The sequence below is a fragment of the Phyllostomus discolor genome, chromosome 6 (assembly GCF_004126475.2).
Source record: "Phyllostomus discolor isolate MPI-MPIP mPhyDis1 chromosome 6, mPhyDis1.pri.v3, whole genome shotgun sequence".
In the NCBI taxonomy this organism is placed as follows: Eukaryota; Metazoa; Chordata; class Mammalia; order Chiroptera; family Phyllostomidae; genus Phyllostomus; species Phyllostomus discolor.
This window is the reverse complement of record NC_040908.2, coordinates 74,131,855-74,150,205: the sequence shown is the minus strand read 5'-3', so window position 1 is coordinate 74,150,205 and position 18,351 is coordinate 74,131,855. Positions and strand designations below refer to the sequence as shown.

The 18,351-nt window shown below is 38.0% G+C and overlaps 1 protein-coding gene and 1 pseudogene across 1 annotated transcript in view; both read left to right on the top strand.

The window, feature by feature from the left end:
• Nucleotides 1–18,351, top strand: part of SLC9A2 (solute carrier family 9 member A2) — a 105,378-nt gene that overhangs the window by 22,902 nt on the left and 64,125 nt on the right. The window contains exon 2 of the mRNA XM_028516645.2: nucleotides 14,376–14,839. Coding sequence (XP_028372446.1) covers nucleotides 14,376–14,839 — 464 coding nt within the window. The remainder of the gene's footprint in view (nucleotides 1–14,375; nucleotides 14,840–18,351) is intronic.
• On the top strand, nucleotides 5,404–6,423 carry LOC114500061 (annotated as a pseudogene).

The window sequence follows — 18,351 nt, the reverse complement described above, 5'->3', positions numbered from 1 at the left end:
GGATTATTATTTGTAATATCACTATTGAGATAAAATTTACAGAGTACAGTTGACCTTTGAACAATTCAAAGGTTAGGGGTATCAACCCCCCAACACAGTAAAAAATCCACATAGAACTTTTGACTCCCTAAAAACTATTTATTGCTTAGTGTTGACCATAAGCTTTACTTGTACTATAAATGTCAACACATATTTTGTATGTTATCCTGTAATCCTGTTACATAGTAACAGGACTTAAGTGACATATCCTGTTGAAGGTCACTTATTTTCTTGATTCTATAGGTTTATATCTTATGCAAAATTTAGGAAGTTTTCAGTAATTATTTCTTTGAGTGATTTTACTTTCTTTTCTCTTTCTGGGACTCTAATGACATAAACATTAGATCTTTTGCTATAGTTCCACAAGTCCCTCAAGCTTCATTTTAAGTCTGCTTTCTCTCTGTTGTTCAGATTGAGTAATTTCTATCATTCTGTCTTTCTGGTTACTAATTCCTCCCTGTCTACTTCAGTCTGGTGTTGAGGCTACACAACAGAATTTTTATTTCAGTTATTATATTTTAAGTTCCTCATTACTTATCTTATTTATAGGCTACACAACAGAATTTTTATTTCAGTTATTATATTTTAAGTTCCTCATTACTTATTTATCTTATTTTTTGGTCAAGGTTTTTATTTCTTTGTTTAGACTTATTTTTTACTTGTTTCAATTGTGTTTGTAATTACTTGTGAAACACTGTTATCATCAATGTATTAAAATCTTTGTCAAATAAGTGTAACATTTCTGTTGTCACAATAGTGATATCTATTAATTGACTTTTTAAAATCCCATTTGACATCTTCTTGGTTTCTGGCATGATGAGTGATTTTCTACTGGAACATGGACATTTTAGGTATTATGATATAAAATTCTGAATCTTATTTATGCTTTCTGTTTTATTTGACTTATCACACTATTCTGGCAGAGCGTTGGGGGAGGGAGGTGATATATCATTATTGCCAGTTGCGGGTAGATCTTCAGGTTTTCCACACTGCTTCTATTGATTTCCTGGGGGTTGCTTCTCATTTTTACTGCAGATGGTGGAAGTTCCAGATCCTTAATAGGTCTCCACTGACACCTCCTTGTCTGAGAGGGGGTAGGAGTGCTTCCTGGTTGCTCTTCTGAAGGACTCCATTGACACCACAGGGGAGTGCGGGCTTTACAGGGAAAGTCCCACTCTTCACTAAGCCTCCTCTGACCCACCTCAATGAGGAGGATATGGGATGCCTCATGATTGCAGGGTGGCAGAAGTACAGGCTCCATGGAACAGTGAGGAAGAGAGGAGGCTATAATTATCACACAGCAGTGAAGTAAGTTTCACCTCTCTACGGTTTTCTTTTTTGACACCACCCCAATGGTGATGCTGGGGTTTTCCTTACAATCCAGTGAGGGTGTAGTCTGGATACTTCACTCAAACTTTGTTGAAGCTCTGTCCATAATTTCTTCCACAGTGTTTGGCTCAAGTAGAGCTGTTTTCATTTAAAAGTTTTCTGTCTTGCTAGGCTGCCTTTTTCCTGGTCCTTTGTATAGATAGAGCAGGCTTTTGTTGCCTACACCCATTGTTATTTCCCAGTTGCTGTCTCTTTCAGCTTCAACTCTAGGGCAAAAAGAAAACCTAGAAAACTCACTGCCATGTTCAGATCTTGATGTCCCTAGCTGGTCTTATTCTTTCTTCCACTGTTCAGAGTCCCTTTATGTTTGTTTTATACATAACTTCTAGGCTTTTTAGGTTTTTATTTTTTTTACTTGATTGGAGAGATAAAGAAAAACATATACTCCCTTTTCCCAGAAGCAGAAGTTGTCCTTTTTTTTTTTTAATTTGTTTTTGCTGCATTTAACTGCCTACTTTTTTTTTTTTTTAAAGATTTTATTTATTTATTTTTAGGGAGGGAAGGAAGGGAGAGGGAGAGAGAGAGAGAGAGACATCAATGTGCGGTTGCTGGGGTTATGGCCTGCAACCCAGGAATGTACCCTGGCTGGGAATCGAACCTGGGACACTTTGGTTCCCAGCCCGCGCTCAATCCACTGAGCTACGCCAGCCAGGGCGAAGTTGTTCTTTTTTAACTTAATTTTTAAATCTTTTTTTTCTGTACAAATTTAAAAAGGTGAATTTCAGCATACCTGTCTTTTAATATTGTTTACTTTTTGTTCACTGATTATATCACTTCTGTGAAACTGAGATGATTACAACATAGGATTTCCTTCTATTTTTATTAATTCTTTGTAATTTTTAAATGCTAAACTCTTTGACCTATATGGAATTTTCCACAGTTGTAGCATTAAAAAATAAATGTGTGTGTATTATTTTTCTTAACCTCTCTCATCCAGTACCACTGATTAAACTAGGTTCTCTCTTCCCATGGTTGTACAGCATCTTTATATGACATTGCTGTACAATTAAAAGTCATTATATGGTCTTACTCTTTCATCAGTCTGATCCATTATGGGCTTAATAAAAACATATCACCATATTTTTGGCAGAAGTGATAGTTCTTTTATAGTGATCTATAGAAATTGTCTTCCATTTCTTCTAGCTAAATCTTACTATTTAATTTGTTAAGCTCCATGATATTTTTTAAGGAGATTCTGATTGACATTTACAATCTTGATCTTCCCTGAAAGCCCCTCCCTATTGTCCTCAGTTTCAGTAAATAACTCTGCTCGAGCTATTTTAGTTTGAGCACCAAACCTTAGATTCACCAATCTAAGGTGAGCACCAAAGTGCTTGAGCACCAAACCTTAGTTTCACCTTTGATTCAATTATTTTTCCTATATATTTACAGAATACTTTGGCCACCTAACCTGTGGATTTTTCTACAACAAGCGATTCTCCAGTACTCTACAGTGCAGACACTAACTGGGTATCTTAGAATACAGTTCTGTTCTGACATTATCTCCTTGGCATTGGCATCAGGTCCCACTAGTAAAGAGCTCAGTCTAACAAGATGCCTCCATTGCAAATGCCGGTTGTCAGCTCCAGATTGCCAGCTATGTTTATTACTGCCCAGACATATGGGGTTCCCATGATGCCTTCCTTGGGTTCAATAATTTGCTAGAATGGCTCTATAACTTTCTATCTTGTACAGGATCTGGTACAGATAGTGCCTGTTTTTTATTACGACATATTTTATTATAAAATCATAAGCATGTAATTCTGTAACATAACAATATCACACTCAAGGACACCATATGGCATTTTAGGTGAAATATTCAAATTAAAACTGTAAATTATTACACTCATATTATTAACCTACAAACCACACTCAAGCAGGCCTTACTTTTGCTGGACCCTGTATTATAAATTCCTAAGGTCATGTCTTATCTTCCACACCAAATACAAGCTCACTGAAGACCTGTTCCATATATGGTCTCCTCGTGGGTCTCTCAGAGCTGTGTACAGAAAAGGTACTTAAAAAGTATCTGATTAAGGGTTTAACTCTGTTCCTTTTTAAAGTTCTTCATGAACAGACTAAACTCATTATATTTTTCTTTTTCTTTGCCAGTGATCAAGTGACATGGAAAAATAGTGCTTGAATCTATTGTGTAAAAAAGTCCCTTGCAAACCTCATAAGTAAGGCATTTTGAAAAACCTTTATATTCATAGCTGCACTGTTTTTGGTGGGGTAAATATTAAATGTATTTTCCATTTCCAGAGTTGAACTAAATGTTGTGATAAAACTATATTTACAAATTAATAAATTATTGATACTCATCAGTTAATTCAGCCTTATTTATAGACTATAGTCTGTTTGTTTTATGTATCATTTGTTTGCTTTTTAATTATTTACTTGATTTTGATTTTATTTATTTTTAGAATTAAATTCTGTTACTCAGCAGTTTGTTGATGCATCTGATCAAAATGGTGTTTCTTATTATTTTGCCTGTGTTTCTGATTGTTGCTTATTGTATTTTATTTTTTAAATGCATATTTTGGTTGCTATGTCAAATGAGATACATGAAATTAACATTTTAGGCTGAATGAACCTATTTATTTCTTTTAATACTTAAGAACAAATTTAATGTATTCCATAAATATTTATCATTTTTCCCCAGCCAAATAAGCTTGAGTTAATTCCAGGGGTGTCCAAACTTTTGGCGGCTCTGGGTCGCACTGAAGAAGAGTTGTCTTGAGCCACATATTAAATATATTGTGACATATAATCACATACACAAAAAACTCAGAATGGTTTAATTTACAATTTTGTGTTGGGCTGCACTCAGCCATCCTGGAACCCACACGGGCTGTGGGTCTGGCTAACCATTCTTTATTGTAAATCCAATATTTCCCAGAGTTGCTTTGAGAATGACTACTTTGGGGAGCAAGTTGTGGGTCACGCATGGTCAGTGGCTGAAGCACTGACTTTTTCCCTACTGGACAGAGATACAGCAAATATTTATTGATATAGTAAGTGTCATTACTTTTTAAAGCTGTCTTAAAAAATGGACATTTTAAAGAATACACCTCCACCAAACCAGCTCTGCAAGAGATGCTAAAGGGACTGCTTTAAGGAAAGAAAGGAAAAGAGAGAGAGGGGTGGGGGATCACAGGTACAAAAATGGCAATGAATAAGTACCTATCAATAATAACCTTAAACATAAATGGATTAAATGCTCCAATCAAAAGACACAGAATAGCTGAATGGGTAAGAAAGCATGACCCACAAATAAGCTGCCTACAAGAGACCCACCTCAGGATAAAAGACCTACACAGACTGAAAGTGAAGGGCTGGAAACAAATATTCCAAGCAAATGGACAGGGGGAAAAAGCCAGGGTAGCAATATTCATATCAGGCAAAATAGACTTCCAAAAAAGGGCCATAATGAGAAACCCAGAAGGTCACCACATAATAGTCAAGGGAAGAATCCACCAAGAAGACATAAACATTGTAAATATATATGAACCCAACATAGGAACACTCAAATACATAAAGGAAATCTTAGAGGACTTCAAGAAAGATATTGACAGCAACACAATTACAGTAGGAGATTTTAACACTCCACTGTCAAAAATGGATATATCTTCCAAACAAAATATCAACAAAGATATTGTGGCATTGGACAATGCCCTAGATGAAATGAACTAAACATATATATAGAGTCCTTCATCCCAAAGAAGCGAAATGCACATTCTTTTTAAACGCACATGGAATATTTTCAAAGATAGACCACATGATAGAACACAAAGCAAGCCTCAACAAATTCAAACAAATTGAGATCATAACAAGCATTTTCTCCAACCACAAGGGACTGAAACTAGAAACCAACCCCAAGGAAAAAAACCCAAAACACTCAAAATCATGGAAATTAAATAGCATGCTATTAAACAATTAATGGATCAAGAATGAAATTAGGGAAGAAATCGCTTTTTCCGCGCTATCAAGGGAAGGGCCCCTACAGCGTTGTTCTCGGTTCCCACGTAACTTAAAGGATAACTTTCACAATGTCTGGAGGCCTTGATGTCCTGCAAATGAAGGAGGAGGATGTCCTCAAATTCCTTGCTGCAGGAACCCACTTAGGTGGCACCAACCTTGACTTTCAAATGGAACAGTACATCTACGAAAGGAAAAGTGATGGCATCTACATCATAAATCTGAAGCGAACCTGGGAGAAGCTCCTGCTGGCAGCGCGCGCCAGTGTCGCCATTGAAAACCCTGCTGACGTCAGTGTCATTTTGTCCAGGAACACGGGCCAATGAGCGGTGTTGAAGTTCGCTGCTGCCACTGGAGCCACGCCCACTGCCGCTGCTTCATTCCTGGCACCTTCACTAACCAGATCCAGGCAGCCTTCCTTGAGCCCAGGCTTCTGGTGGTTACCGACCCCAGGGCCGACCGCCAGCCTCTCACCTAGGCGCCCTATGTCAACCTGCCCACCATTGCTCTGTGCAACACGGACTCTCCTCTGCGCTACGTGGACATCGCCATCCCTTGCAACAACAAGGGGCCTCACTCAGTGGGTCTGATGTGGTGGATGCTGGCCCGGGAAGTTCTGCGCATGCGTGGCACCATCTCCTGCGAGCACCCGTGGGAGGTCATGCCCGATTTCTACTTCTACAAAGACCCTGAGGAGATTGAGAAGGAAGAGCAGGCTGCCGCTGAGAAGGCCATGACCAAGGAGGAGTTCCAGGGTGAATGGACGGCTCCACCTCCTGAGTTCACCGCAGCCCAGCCCGAGGTTGCAGAGTGGTCAGAAGGCGTGCAGGTGCCCTCTGTGCCTATTCAGCAGTTCCCTACTGAAGACTGGAGTGCTCAGCCTGCCACCGAAGACTGGTCTGCAGCTCCCACCGCGCAGGCCACGGAGTGGGTAGGAACCACCACCAAGTGGTCTTAAGCTGGTCTTCCACAGACTCTTACCAGCATGGAAATAAGGTTGATGGAAAATAAACAGTTAAAAAAAAAAAAAGAAATTAGGGAAGAAATCAAAAAGTGTCTGGAAACAAATGAAACTGAACTCACAACAGCCCAAAATTTATGGGACACAGCCAAGGCAGTCCTGAGAGGGAAGTTCATAGCAATACAGGCCTACCTAAAAAAGATAGCAACATTTCAAATAAACATCCTAATCCTACGTCTACAAGAACTTGAGGAACAACAACAAAGACAGTCCAGAGCAAGTAGAAGGAAGGAAATAACTAGAACAGAGCAGAATTAAATGACATAGAGACTAAAAGCACAATTCTAAGGATCAATGAATCCAGGGGCTGGTTCTTTGAAAAGATAAACAAAATCGACAAGCCTTTAAGCAGACTCATCAAGAAAAAAAAGAGAGAGGACCCAAATAAACAAAATCAAACATGAAAGAGGAGGCATTACAACTGACACGACAGATATACAAAGGATTGTAGTAAATTACTATGAAGAACAGTGTGCCAAGAAATGTGAAAACCTAGGTGAAGTGGACAAATTTCTAGAAAAACACAATCTTCCAAAACTCAGTGAAGAGGCAGAAAGCCTGAACAGACCAATAACAGCAGATGAAATTGAAGCAGTAATCAAAAAACTCCCGACACACAAAATTCTGGGTCTGGATGGTTTCAGAGGAGAATTCTACAAAGCATTTAAGGAAGAGCTAACCCCTATCCTTTACAGACTATTCCAAAATATCCAGAAAGATGGAGACTCCCAAACTCTTTTTATGAAGCCAGCATCATCCTAATCCCAAAACCAGATAAAGACACAACAAAGAAAGAAAACTTCACACCAATATCGCTGATGAACATTGATGCTAAAATCCTCAACAAAATACTGGCAAACCGCATCCAACAATACATTAAAAAGATCATACACCATGACCAAGTGGGATTCATGCCAGGGATGCAAGGATGGTACAATATTCGCAAACCAGTAAGTGTAATACATCACATAAACAACAGCAAAGACAAAAACCACATGATCATATCAATAGATGCAGAAAAAGCATTTGATAAGGTACAGCACTCATTTATGATAAAAACACTCAGCAAAGTGTGAATAGAGGGAGCATTTCTCAACATAATAAAGGCCGTATATGAGAGACTTACAGCCAACATCGTGTTCAATGGGCAAAAACTAAAAGCTTTCCTACTAAGATCAGGAACAAGACAAGAGGGTCCACTTTCAACACTTCTATTCAACATAATATTGGAAATTTTAGCCACAGCAATCAGATTTAGCCTAAGAAAAGGAAATAAAAGACATTCAAATCAGAAAGGAGGAAACAAAACTGTCATTGTTTGCAGATGACATAATAGTGCATGTAGAAAATCCTATAGACCCTGCCCCAAAACTACACAACCTAATAAACTAATTTTGTGAAACAGTGGGATACAAAGTCAATACCCAGAAATCAAAGGCATTTTTGTATACCAATAATGAAACAGCAGAAGCAGAAATCAAGAAAAAATCCCATTCAACATAGCAAAAAGAAAAATAAAATACCTAGGAGTAAACTTAACCAAGGATGTAAAAGACCTGTATGCAGAAAACTACACAACACTAAAGAAAGAAATCAAGGAAGACACAAACAAATGGAAACATATACCATGTTCATGGATCGGAAGAATTAACAAAATTAAAATGCCCATATTACCCAAAGCAATTTACAGACTCAATGCAATACCTATTAAAGTACCAATGGCATATTTCACAGACACAGAACAAACACTTCAACAATTTATATGGAACCATAAATGACCCAGAATAGCTGCTGCAATTTTGAGAAAGAAAGCAAAGTAGGAGGGATCACAATACCTGATATCAAGCTGTATTACAAGGCCACTATAATCAAAACAGCCTGGTACTGGCATAAAAACAGGCACATGGACCAATGGAACAGAACAGAGAGCCCAGAAATAAACCCAAGTCTCTATGGTCAATTAATATTTGACAAAGGGGCAGCAACATAAAATGGGTATCAATAGCCTCTTCAACAAATGGTGTTGGGAGAACTGGACAGCTACACGCAAAAAAAAAAAAAAAAAAATGAAACTGGAGCACCAGCTTACACCGCACACAAAAGCAAATTCAAGGTTGATAAAAGATTTCAGTGTAAGCCATGACACTATTAAAGTCCTAGAGGAGAACATAGGCAGGAAAATCTCAGATATTTCATGAAGCAACATGTTTACTGATGTCCCCCAGAGCAAGGGACATAAAGGAAAGAATAAACAAATGGAACCTTATCAAAATAAAAAGCTTCTGCACAGCTAAAGAAAACAGCATTTAAATAAAAAGAGAACCAACTGTATGGGAAAACATATTTGCCAATGATACCTCAGACAAGGGTTTAATCTCCAAAATATATAAAGAACTTACACGACTCCACTCTAAGAAGACAAGCAACCCAATAAAAAGTGGGCAAAAGACTTGAACAGACACTTCTCCAAGGAGGACGTACAGAGGATCCAGAGACACATGAAAAGATGCTCAATATCCCTAGCTATTAGAGAGATGCAAATTAAAACCACAGTGAGATACCACTTCACATTAGTCAGTATGGCCACCATAAACAAAACAACAAACAGAGAGGTTGTGGAGAAAAAGGGACCTTAGTGCACTGTTGGTGGGACTGCAGACTGGTACAACCACTATGAAAAACAGTATGGAATTTTCTCAAAAATCTAAAAATGGATCTGCCTTTTGACCTGGCAATTCCACTGCTAGGGTTATATCCTAAGAACCCTGAAATGCCAATCCAAAAGAACCTATACACTTCAATGTTCATAGCAGCACAATTTATAATAGTCAAGTGTTGGAAGCAACCTAGGTGCCCATCAGTAAATGAATGGATCAAAAAACTATGGTACATTTACACAATGGAATGCTATGCAAGAGAAAGAAGGAGCTCCTACCCTTTGAGACAGCATTGATGGAACTGGAAAGCATTATGCTAAGTGAAATTAGCCAGGCGTTGAAAGACAATTACCATATGATCTCACTTTTAAGAGAAACCTAAACAACAAAACAAACAAACAAGCAAAATGTAACCAAAGATACTGAAATAGAGAATGGGCTGACACTGTTCAGAGGGGAGAGGGGAGGGAATTTCAGGGGAATTTCAGGGGAAAAGGGTTTACAGGAACAAGTATAAAGGACACATGGACAAAAACTGGGGTGGGTGGAAATGGGAGGGCGGTGGGGAGGGCTAGGTGGGTGGGCTGGGATGGGATGGGAGTAAAAGATAGAAAATTGTGCTTTAACAACAAAATAAAATTTTGAAAAAGACAAGTGTTATGAAAAAATGGACATTTTGTAGAAAGTTTGTGTTTGGCTTCACCTAGAGTTAGTGCTCTTTATTGAGGGCTTTGTTGCTACTCATGTCTGTTAATGTCTCCTTTCTCTCACTACTATGCATATTCTGAGATTTATTTTGTGTGCGTTTTGTTGGTGGTAGTGGTGGTTTTCTCTGATTCAGATTTTTACATTGTTGCTCTTTTGTGGATTGTGCTATCTGAAAATTTCCTGTGTTTCTCACTTTGCTTCCTTCCCAGAATTTGATCAAAAGATTATTTTAAGTAATGTGAAAAAATTTTGTGAATTAATTGCATTGTGTTTAGTTATGCATAGATCTTTAGATTAGCTCACTTAATTTCAACAATATATACAAGCAGAAATTAAAATAGATTCACTCCAAGAGAGGAATGTCTTAACTATGTGTTTTGTACACGAGACCTTTAGTCACATCCACTTTCCCATATGTGAATTTATATTGCAATTAAAATAAAATAAATTTTAAAGCATCTGTCTCACAGACTTTTATGTACTAGTAGTCAAAAGTGAATGGTTCCAAAATGCTATAAGTAGAAGTTAGCAGAAAATACTAAGAACAAATTAAACCAGGTTCAGGTAAACCACAGCTGAGGGCCAGATATGGCCCCAGACTGGTTCTGATGGCCCGTAGGTTAAGAATGGCTTTTAAAATTTTATTTTTAAGTAATAGACAAATTCTAAAGAAGAATGATATTTTGTAACATATAAAACTGTATTCTAGTGTCTGTGCCCATAAATAGTGTTTCACTAGGACACAGTCAAACTCATTCATTGAAGTATTACTTCTGGGTACTTTTGTACAACAGCACAGTACTGTGTGGCCTGCAAGCTGGACACATATCCCACCTGAGCCTTTATAGAAAGAAAAGTTAGCCAACACCTGGGCTAAACTGTAGATGGTACCTATGGTACCTCATATTCAGCCTTGTAAAAATCATCAAAAACTTTATTTGATTTTTTTCCCCAATAACTGATATATTTATCGAAAATATTAGGTGGGATATAATGACCCCAGGAAAGCAAATTTTGTCTATTCAAATTGATTTCCTTTTCAAGAAGTACTTGGTGGAAGTGGGGAGGGCTGTATATTCATACACATTTGTAAATAATGATTTATTTGTTTTATTCTGTGAACAATTAAATTTAAGAAACCTTTTTGCTTTGTTTTGAATAATTATCTTGCTGATAAGTGTGACATTTGTCATTCATAAAAGTACAGATATTCATGCACAAAATCTTTTATGCCAGCAAAGAGCATCTCTGCTTATGTCCCCTCCCAAAGCACTGAATTCCTGTGACTGTCTTTTGTTTAATCTCTTCTTGTGTGTGTGGAGCAACTGGGTAGATTCTAACTGCTGTCCAATTCCGATCAAGGGTCACTCAGACCAACTGTGAATGGTCCAAGCATTTCTAAAAGAAAGGAGAGTAGCATTTTTGAAATATAAGCATATGATACGATTTCTTTTTTTTTTAATTTTATTTTAATCATTGTTCAAATACAGTTTTCTCCTTTTTACTCCCAGTCCAGTCCCCTCACCCACCCCTCCCCACTTCCCTCCCATTACCACCTTCTCCTTAGTTTATGACCATGTGTCCTTTAAGTTTGTTTCTGTGAACCCTTCCCACTGTCCCCTTAAATTCCCTCTACTCTCTTCTGTGGGCACTGTCAGCCTGGCCTCTATTTCAGTGTCTTTGGTTATATTTTACTTGTTTCTTCGTTTTGTTATTTAGGTTCCTGTTAAAGGTGAGATCATATGGTATTTGTCTTAAATAAATGTTCTTGTTTTTCTCCTGGTTTTCCCCCTGCTATTTGCTATTACCTGAGTTCTCTTTCACACTTCCTCTACACCTTCTTGCACACTCATCCTAGTGGCCCTTCTAATTGTGTCCTGCATTTATGCTGCATTTCACTCGGATTTCCTTGATTGTGCCTTGGTTGCCCGGGCTCCCGGTTACAATCAGTGATATAACTTGAGCATGGCAGGTGTTGGCCTGTGTGATGCAATAAAGCAGTCTCTGTTTCTTCTATTCTTTCACCTCTCTGGTTTCCCACCCTCCATTCTTAGGAATCAGGATATCCTTTCAACACAGGGACAGATGGTACCCCTACATGAAAGCGCTGGATTCTTGAGGCTGCATGGAAAGAACCAGCAAAAAAAAAAGTCACGAAGAGAAAGTGAGATGTCTCAAAAACAGGCCTTCCCTATTTTCCAGTTTGCCTGCAGAGGATCCTGTTCCCAGCCTCTGTGCATTTCTTTAGAACTGTTTCTCTTCATTTGTCATGTAGAAGAGGGGGCATTTGTGACGTTGTAGGCACAGTGGTGAGTGCCATGCAACTCACAGCTGTTATTATTACAGTTATTTATGTGGTGGGTGCATTGTCCCCATTTTACAGATGAGCAAACTGGGCCTCAGTCTGTTAACAACTTGCCCACAGCCACAAACAGGGAATTGGGGAGCTGGATCCAAAGAGGGAGTTGGGGAGCTGATTGAACATGGACTCTAGGAGATTGTGAAGATTGTTACTGGCACATCCTTATTCTACAGGGAAAGTTGCTGCAGAAGTAAGAGTCAGATGAGGAGAGATTACAAAGATATGGTTTTCAATGAACTTCTTTAATTTCTGTGTTTAATGGAGAGGTCAATAGGCTAGAAGTAATGGGAAAAAACTTGCTGAAAGAGGTGAATATATATGTTCTCCAACAATTATTAGAGTCTACTATAATATGAATAATAAAATAATCAAAGCTGGAGGGATGCTTTGAATACCCAGATAAATATACTAATTTAATTATTTAGAAATTAGCTCTTTAAATCTCTTCAAATTATTATTTTTTAAACAGTTTCATGCTATGACTTAGAATACAATTTGTAGGCTTTTAATAATTTACTTTTTATTTTTATTTTTTTAAAGATTTTATTTAGCCTTGGCTGGTGTAGCTCAGTGGATTGAGCTCGGGCCTGCAAACCAAAGGGTTGCTGGTTCAATTCCCAGTCAGGGCACATGCCTGGGTTGTGGGCCAGGTCCCTGGTAGGGGATGTGCAAGACACAACCATACATTGATGTTTCTCTCCCCCCTCCTTTCCTTCTCCTCTCTAAAAAATAAAAATAAATCAAATTTAAAAAAAGATTTTATTTATTTTTAGACAGAGGGGAAGGGAAGAAGAAAGAGAGAAACATCAATGTGTGGTTGTGTCTCACATGCCCCCTACCAGGGACCTGGACCACAACCCAGGCATGTACCCTGATCTGAGAATCAAACCTGAAACCCCTCGGTTCATAGGCTGGCACTCAGTCCACTGAACCACACCATCTGGGGCTAGAATTTACTTTTTAAAACTCTGTGATTGTAACTTTTTAGGGTCTTACTCTATTTTCCTGTTATCTCCCTGTAATTCAGATAATTTCTATAATGCTGCTTTAACTCTCAAATGTATGACAAACCTTCAGGATGACTCACTGTAACCTTGCTAATGAGAGTTGTCCTCACTAAGTCGTCAGTTGACCTTCTTGTGTAGTTACTTCCCATGTTGCCCATGTGCTGGTGCAACTATGTTTCCCTCCTCCTTTTCTGCTATAGGCCTTTCCTTAACATAGGAAAGGCCTCCTCTCTTTAATGTATCCTCTCTGCATTAAAGCCACACTTGAGCCCCACCAACAATTAGGAGGGCATGGGTATCTTTCTCCACTTCTTCACTCCCTGGGAGACTCTTCATGCTTTCTCTATGAGTTCAATGCCTATCTCTCTGTCAGTAAAGCCCTGCCACCTTCTTCCTCATTCACATTCCCTCAGCAAATTTCCACCTGCTCTGTTTCCCTAACACTTCATTGGGACTTTATCATGAGGTGCATTATGTTAGCATAAATCCTAAACACATCTGTTTATTTGTGTTGATTGGAGATTCTTTGAGATTGGAGATCATGGCAAGTTTATATCCCTCATGCAGTAGTTATCCAATGTACCTTTGATGAATTGATTTCAATGTCTCTGAAGGAGCAACCATCAGAAATATTAAACATATTCAATATTCCAAAGGAAAGATTCTGAAATTAAACATATTAAATAAGTTACAAACTCTTCTCAATAATAGGTGACAGCTGTAATCCAAAAACTGTCATGTGATCGAGATACCTTGGCAAAACCCTGTATCTCTTTGAACCTTCATTTCCAGTTAAATTTTAAAAAAAGGTTGAAAATGTATGCTTCGTCTACTCCTTAAGGTTTTTATGCAGATGACAGGAGATGGTACACCAGATAATGTGTTGGAAATCATTGCATTGCTTGAAATATAAAGTTGCATTGTCTTATTTAAGAAAACAATTGGAATTTAGATACAAACTGCACCGTATATTGCATACCTATAGCAATCTACTTCTGATTTAAATTGGAATTTGAACTTAATGTATTTTGTGAATAGTTTTAAGGGGATTGTCAGACTTTTGCACCATAATCTGTAAATCCAGTCTATAGCCAATTATGTTGACCTGGGAGATTTTGAAATAGGACCTGTTGGCTATGTCAAAGAGAACATATTTGTCTTCTCCATAATTCCTGCATAAACCAAATTTTGTGTTTTTATTTTTTTCCGAACAGGTTTCCATCTCTATCACAAGTTGCCCACAATTGTGCCTGAGAGCTGCCTTCTCATAATGGTTGGACTTCTACTAGGTGGGATTATTTTTGGAGTTGATGAAAAGTCCCCCCCTGCGATGAAGACGGATGTATTTTTCTTATATCTCCTCCCACCCATTGTACTTGATGCAGGTTATTTCATGCCTACTCGCCCATTCTTTGAGAACATTGGCACCATTTTTTGGTATGCTGTGGTTGGGACACTTTGGAATTCCATCGGCATTGGGGTGTCCTTGTTTGGTATCTGCCAGATTGAAGCCTTTGGCCTGAGTGACATCACTTTGCTCCAGAACCTGCTCTTTGGCAGCTTAATCTCAGCCGTGGACCCCGTGGCTGTGCTTGCTGTCTTCGAGAACATTCACGTCAATGAGCAACTCTACATCTTGGTCTTTGGAGAGTCCTTGCTGAATGATGCAGTGACAGTGGTGAGTAATGTGTTCATCCTGCACCTCTTCAATATGTGGGGGCTTCCCGCAGACCTACATCTGCTTTCTGACAGGAACAGCCCTGTGCTAGAAGGGCCCTTCACTGAGTTTAATGCTCTGTTATCTCTGTCTTGAAATTCTTAGTAAAATTTTTATTTATTCTTTAATATTTATTTATTATTATACAATGGGACCCTCATTTTCATTTTGCACTGGGTCATGCAAATTATGTTGCTGATCCTTGCTTGCCAGAAGAGCATAACAGTGATTGTGACTTTGTATCACTGAGATTTCTTATTTTACCATTTTCAAAAGTGATAGTGTTTGATCAGAATTTAAAGAACTTTGGGTCCCAAAAGTCTTTGTGAGAAGCAATGCTGTTAGTATATGATGTGCATAATACAAGTGAAAAGATAACACATATTAAGTGCCATTCTCTCTCTGGGGATTTTTTTTTTATTTTATGATTGTAGGAAAAGTTTTCATAACAGAACTAACTTACTTGTTGCCACTCAGCCAGCATATTTCTGGTCTCCACTGTTTTCCCATAAGTGGGTGTTTATTAAAAATGCAAATTATTTTTAATTCTTATTAATTGACACAAAATTGGAGTCAGAGGCTGTTATGATCACAATGTTAGCAGAATCTACCCCCACCCTGTCTTCTGAGGACAGGCCTACAAAGAGCTTCCCACCAGTTAAACTCACTCAGGTGACCCTGCATTGGGTACCCAGTTAGTGAGCATGGGTGGTACTCTTTTATGATGGTCACAATTCTGTAGTAGTAATGGTGATAGTGATGATACCATTATCCTTTTGTGAATGCTTGCCTTGTGCTCAGGTATTTTTGACAACCTATGAAATATATCTTCTTCCCATTTTGCAAATAAGAAAATTGAGTAAATTGAGAGAAAGTTTATTAAGTAAAGTGTATTTAAGTACTTTAAGTAATTCATATCACCCCTTCCATTAATTCTTGTTATTAAGATGCTATCCCTGATTCATTTAAAAGTTAACATAGAAACCAAACATTATCCTCTGTTAGCCCCGGTTCAGCCCCCTGAACTACATATAATATCATCTTGAAGAGTGTCCATTAACTCCATGTGGATATTATTTTGTAGAAAATAATTTATTAATAAAGAATTCCCATTTTTTTAAATGGATGTTATGACAGTGTTAAGACAGCTGAGTTAACTCAATAACAAAATCTACCTCATTTATTTTATTATTCATGAACAGTGATTAGTCATTAACTCACCAATCTTAAATTTTAACTGGAAAACTGCCACAACAAGGAAGACATTTTATAACTTTTTTTAATTTCTGAAGGCATCAAGTTTTATGTTAGAATTATGTTTGGTATATACTTTTGTTCAGGGAGACTGTGGAAAGTTCAATATGGCATTCTTAGATCTATTTACTGTAAAGAAAACTTTGCAAAGAAATCATCACACTTTGCTGCTTCCTTCTAGAACAGGTAGCAAAGTCAGCTCAGTTTCAGAATGATAAGCCATGCCTTTACACTGCTTTCTCTTCTCTTCTAAGATTTCTCATTTAAATGCCTGTGATTCTTTGAGTTAGTACAGAATCACATCTTAGGAAACCATCTGGCTAAGCTACTGTTTAAAGTGTGTGCAGGCTCCAGGCCTTCCAGGAGCACACCCTGTGCTTCCTATCAAGAGGTACAAAGCCATCAAATGAGGTTCTCTGGAGACAGAGGGAGGACTGACCCAGAGACGGCCATGGGCAAAATTGAGGGCCTACCATTCCAAAATAGGCAGGAAGGCAAGGGCAGAGAAAGGGCAGAGCTGCTCTTTAGGTGTGGAAGCCCTTGTTATAAGGCCAATAACTATAAGTCAGAATGACTAGATGGTTTTATATGAAAGAGCCTTCCTTGGTTATATACTCTGGGTTGACCCTTAAATCCATACCCACAAGATAAAAGGACATGCCCAGTGGTTTGCCTACCTAATGCTAAAGAATAAACCACCAAATATTTCTTTCCCTAAACAGGTCAAATAGTGGATTGAATTCATCAGGTGTTAGAAATAATTAGAAAAATGATATAAAAATTATGATTTTACCTCTGAGACAGGTACCCTCAAAGAATAGAGTAGGCATGTTTTATGGAAGATTTTTTGACTTGTTCATCTAGTCTTGACTCAAGGAGAGGTTTAAGAAACTCATGGTATAGAGAAAGGTATAAAAAAGATGGACCATACTGCACACAATGAAAATGATGAGTAACTATGGGTTGCAACCAGAAGGGTGGAGATTAACAGAGAGAATTAATGTTAAAAATGTAGTCTATCCCTACAATCCCATAGCTCAGTGGATTGAGCACAGGCTGCAAACCAAAGCATCGCAGGTTCGATTCCCAGTCAGGGCACATGCCTGGGTTGCAGGCCACGGCGCCCGGCAACTGCGCATTGATGTTTCTCTCTGTCTCTCTCTCTCTTTCTCCCTCCCTTCCTTCTCTAAAAATAAATAAATAAAATCTTTAAAAATGTAGTCTAGATGGCGAGTGAAATTGTAGGGCAGCACAATTAACTCCTTTCCTAAGTCATGGTAAATTAAATGTAGAGCTAGAAGAGTTGAAGGGTAAAAAATCTACCTTAAAATGTCTCAAAGCAAAGAGAAATTGAGAGTATATGACTGCAGTCAAACTTTGTGTTGCTTTCCAGAGTAATAGTAGTTTAAAATTAACAGGAAAAATGACAGTCAAAAAATAAATAAATAAATGAAGGTGCCCTGTCTGGTGTGGCCCAGTGGATTGAGCACCAGCCTGTGAACCAAAAGGTCACTGGTTCGATTCCCAATCAAGGTACATGCCTAGGTTGCAGGCTAAGAGGCAACCCATCAATGTTTCTCTCACACACTGAAGTTTCTCTGCCTCTCCTTCCTTCTCCCTTCCACGCTGTCTAAAAAAACAAATAAATAAAAGCTAAAAAGATAAATAAAGGTGAGCTTCTTAAAAAGGATTTTTGTGCTCTCCCTTATACTGACTATTTTAGGAAAACCATTAAAATTTCCCTTATTAAGCAGAGTATTGAAGTTTCCAGTTATTTGAGAAATCCTCTTATTTCAAAAGCAGTTCATAATCAAATGACATATGCTTACATGGTAATTTCCAACATCATTTCTAGAATACGTTAATACAGTCATTGAATATTCTAATACATTTTCCAAGAAGACTTAAAGTTTCTTCACTCTACCATAACTAAGCTTGGTTAAGGGGAGCTGGCTCTTTGGAAAGAGGCAAGGGATGCACTCTTATGGCCAGTCACTATGCAATGTGCAGGGGAACTTCAGGAAGTTGGAGGGTAAAAGTGACCACTTAGCACTTTATTTTGCTTTTGCAAATAGCTGAATAGATACAAAATTCCTTACCCAAAAATGATTATTCTTTGTGTTTCACATCAGAAAAGTTTACCTAAAAACTACTTTTCTGGAACAGAAATATTCTGGTAAAAAACTTTGAATTGTTTACATTTTGCATTATGGTTTCTC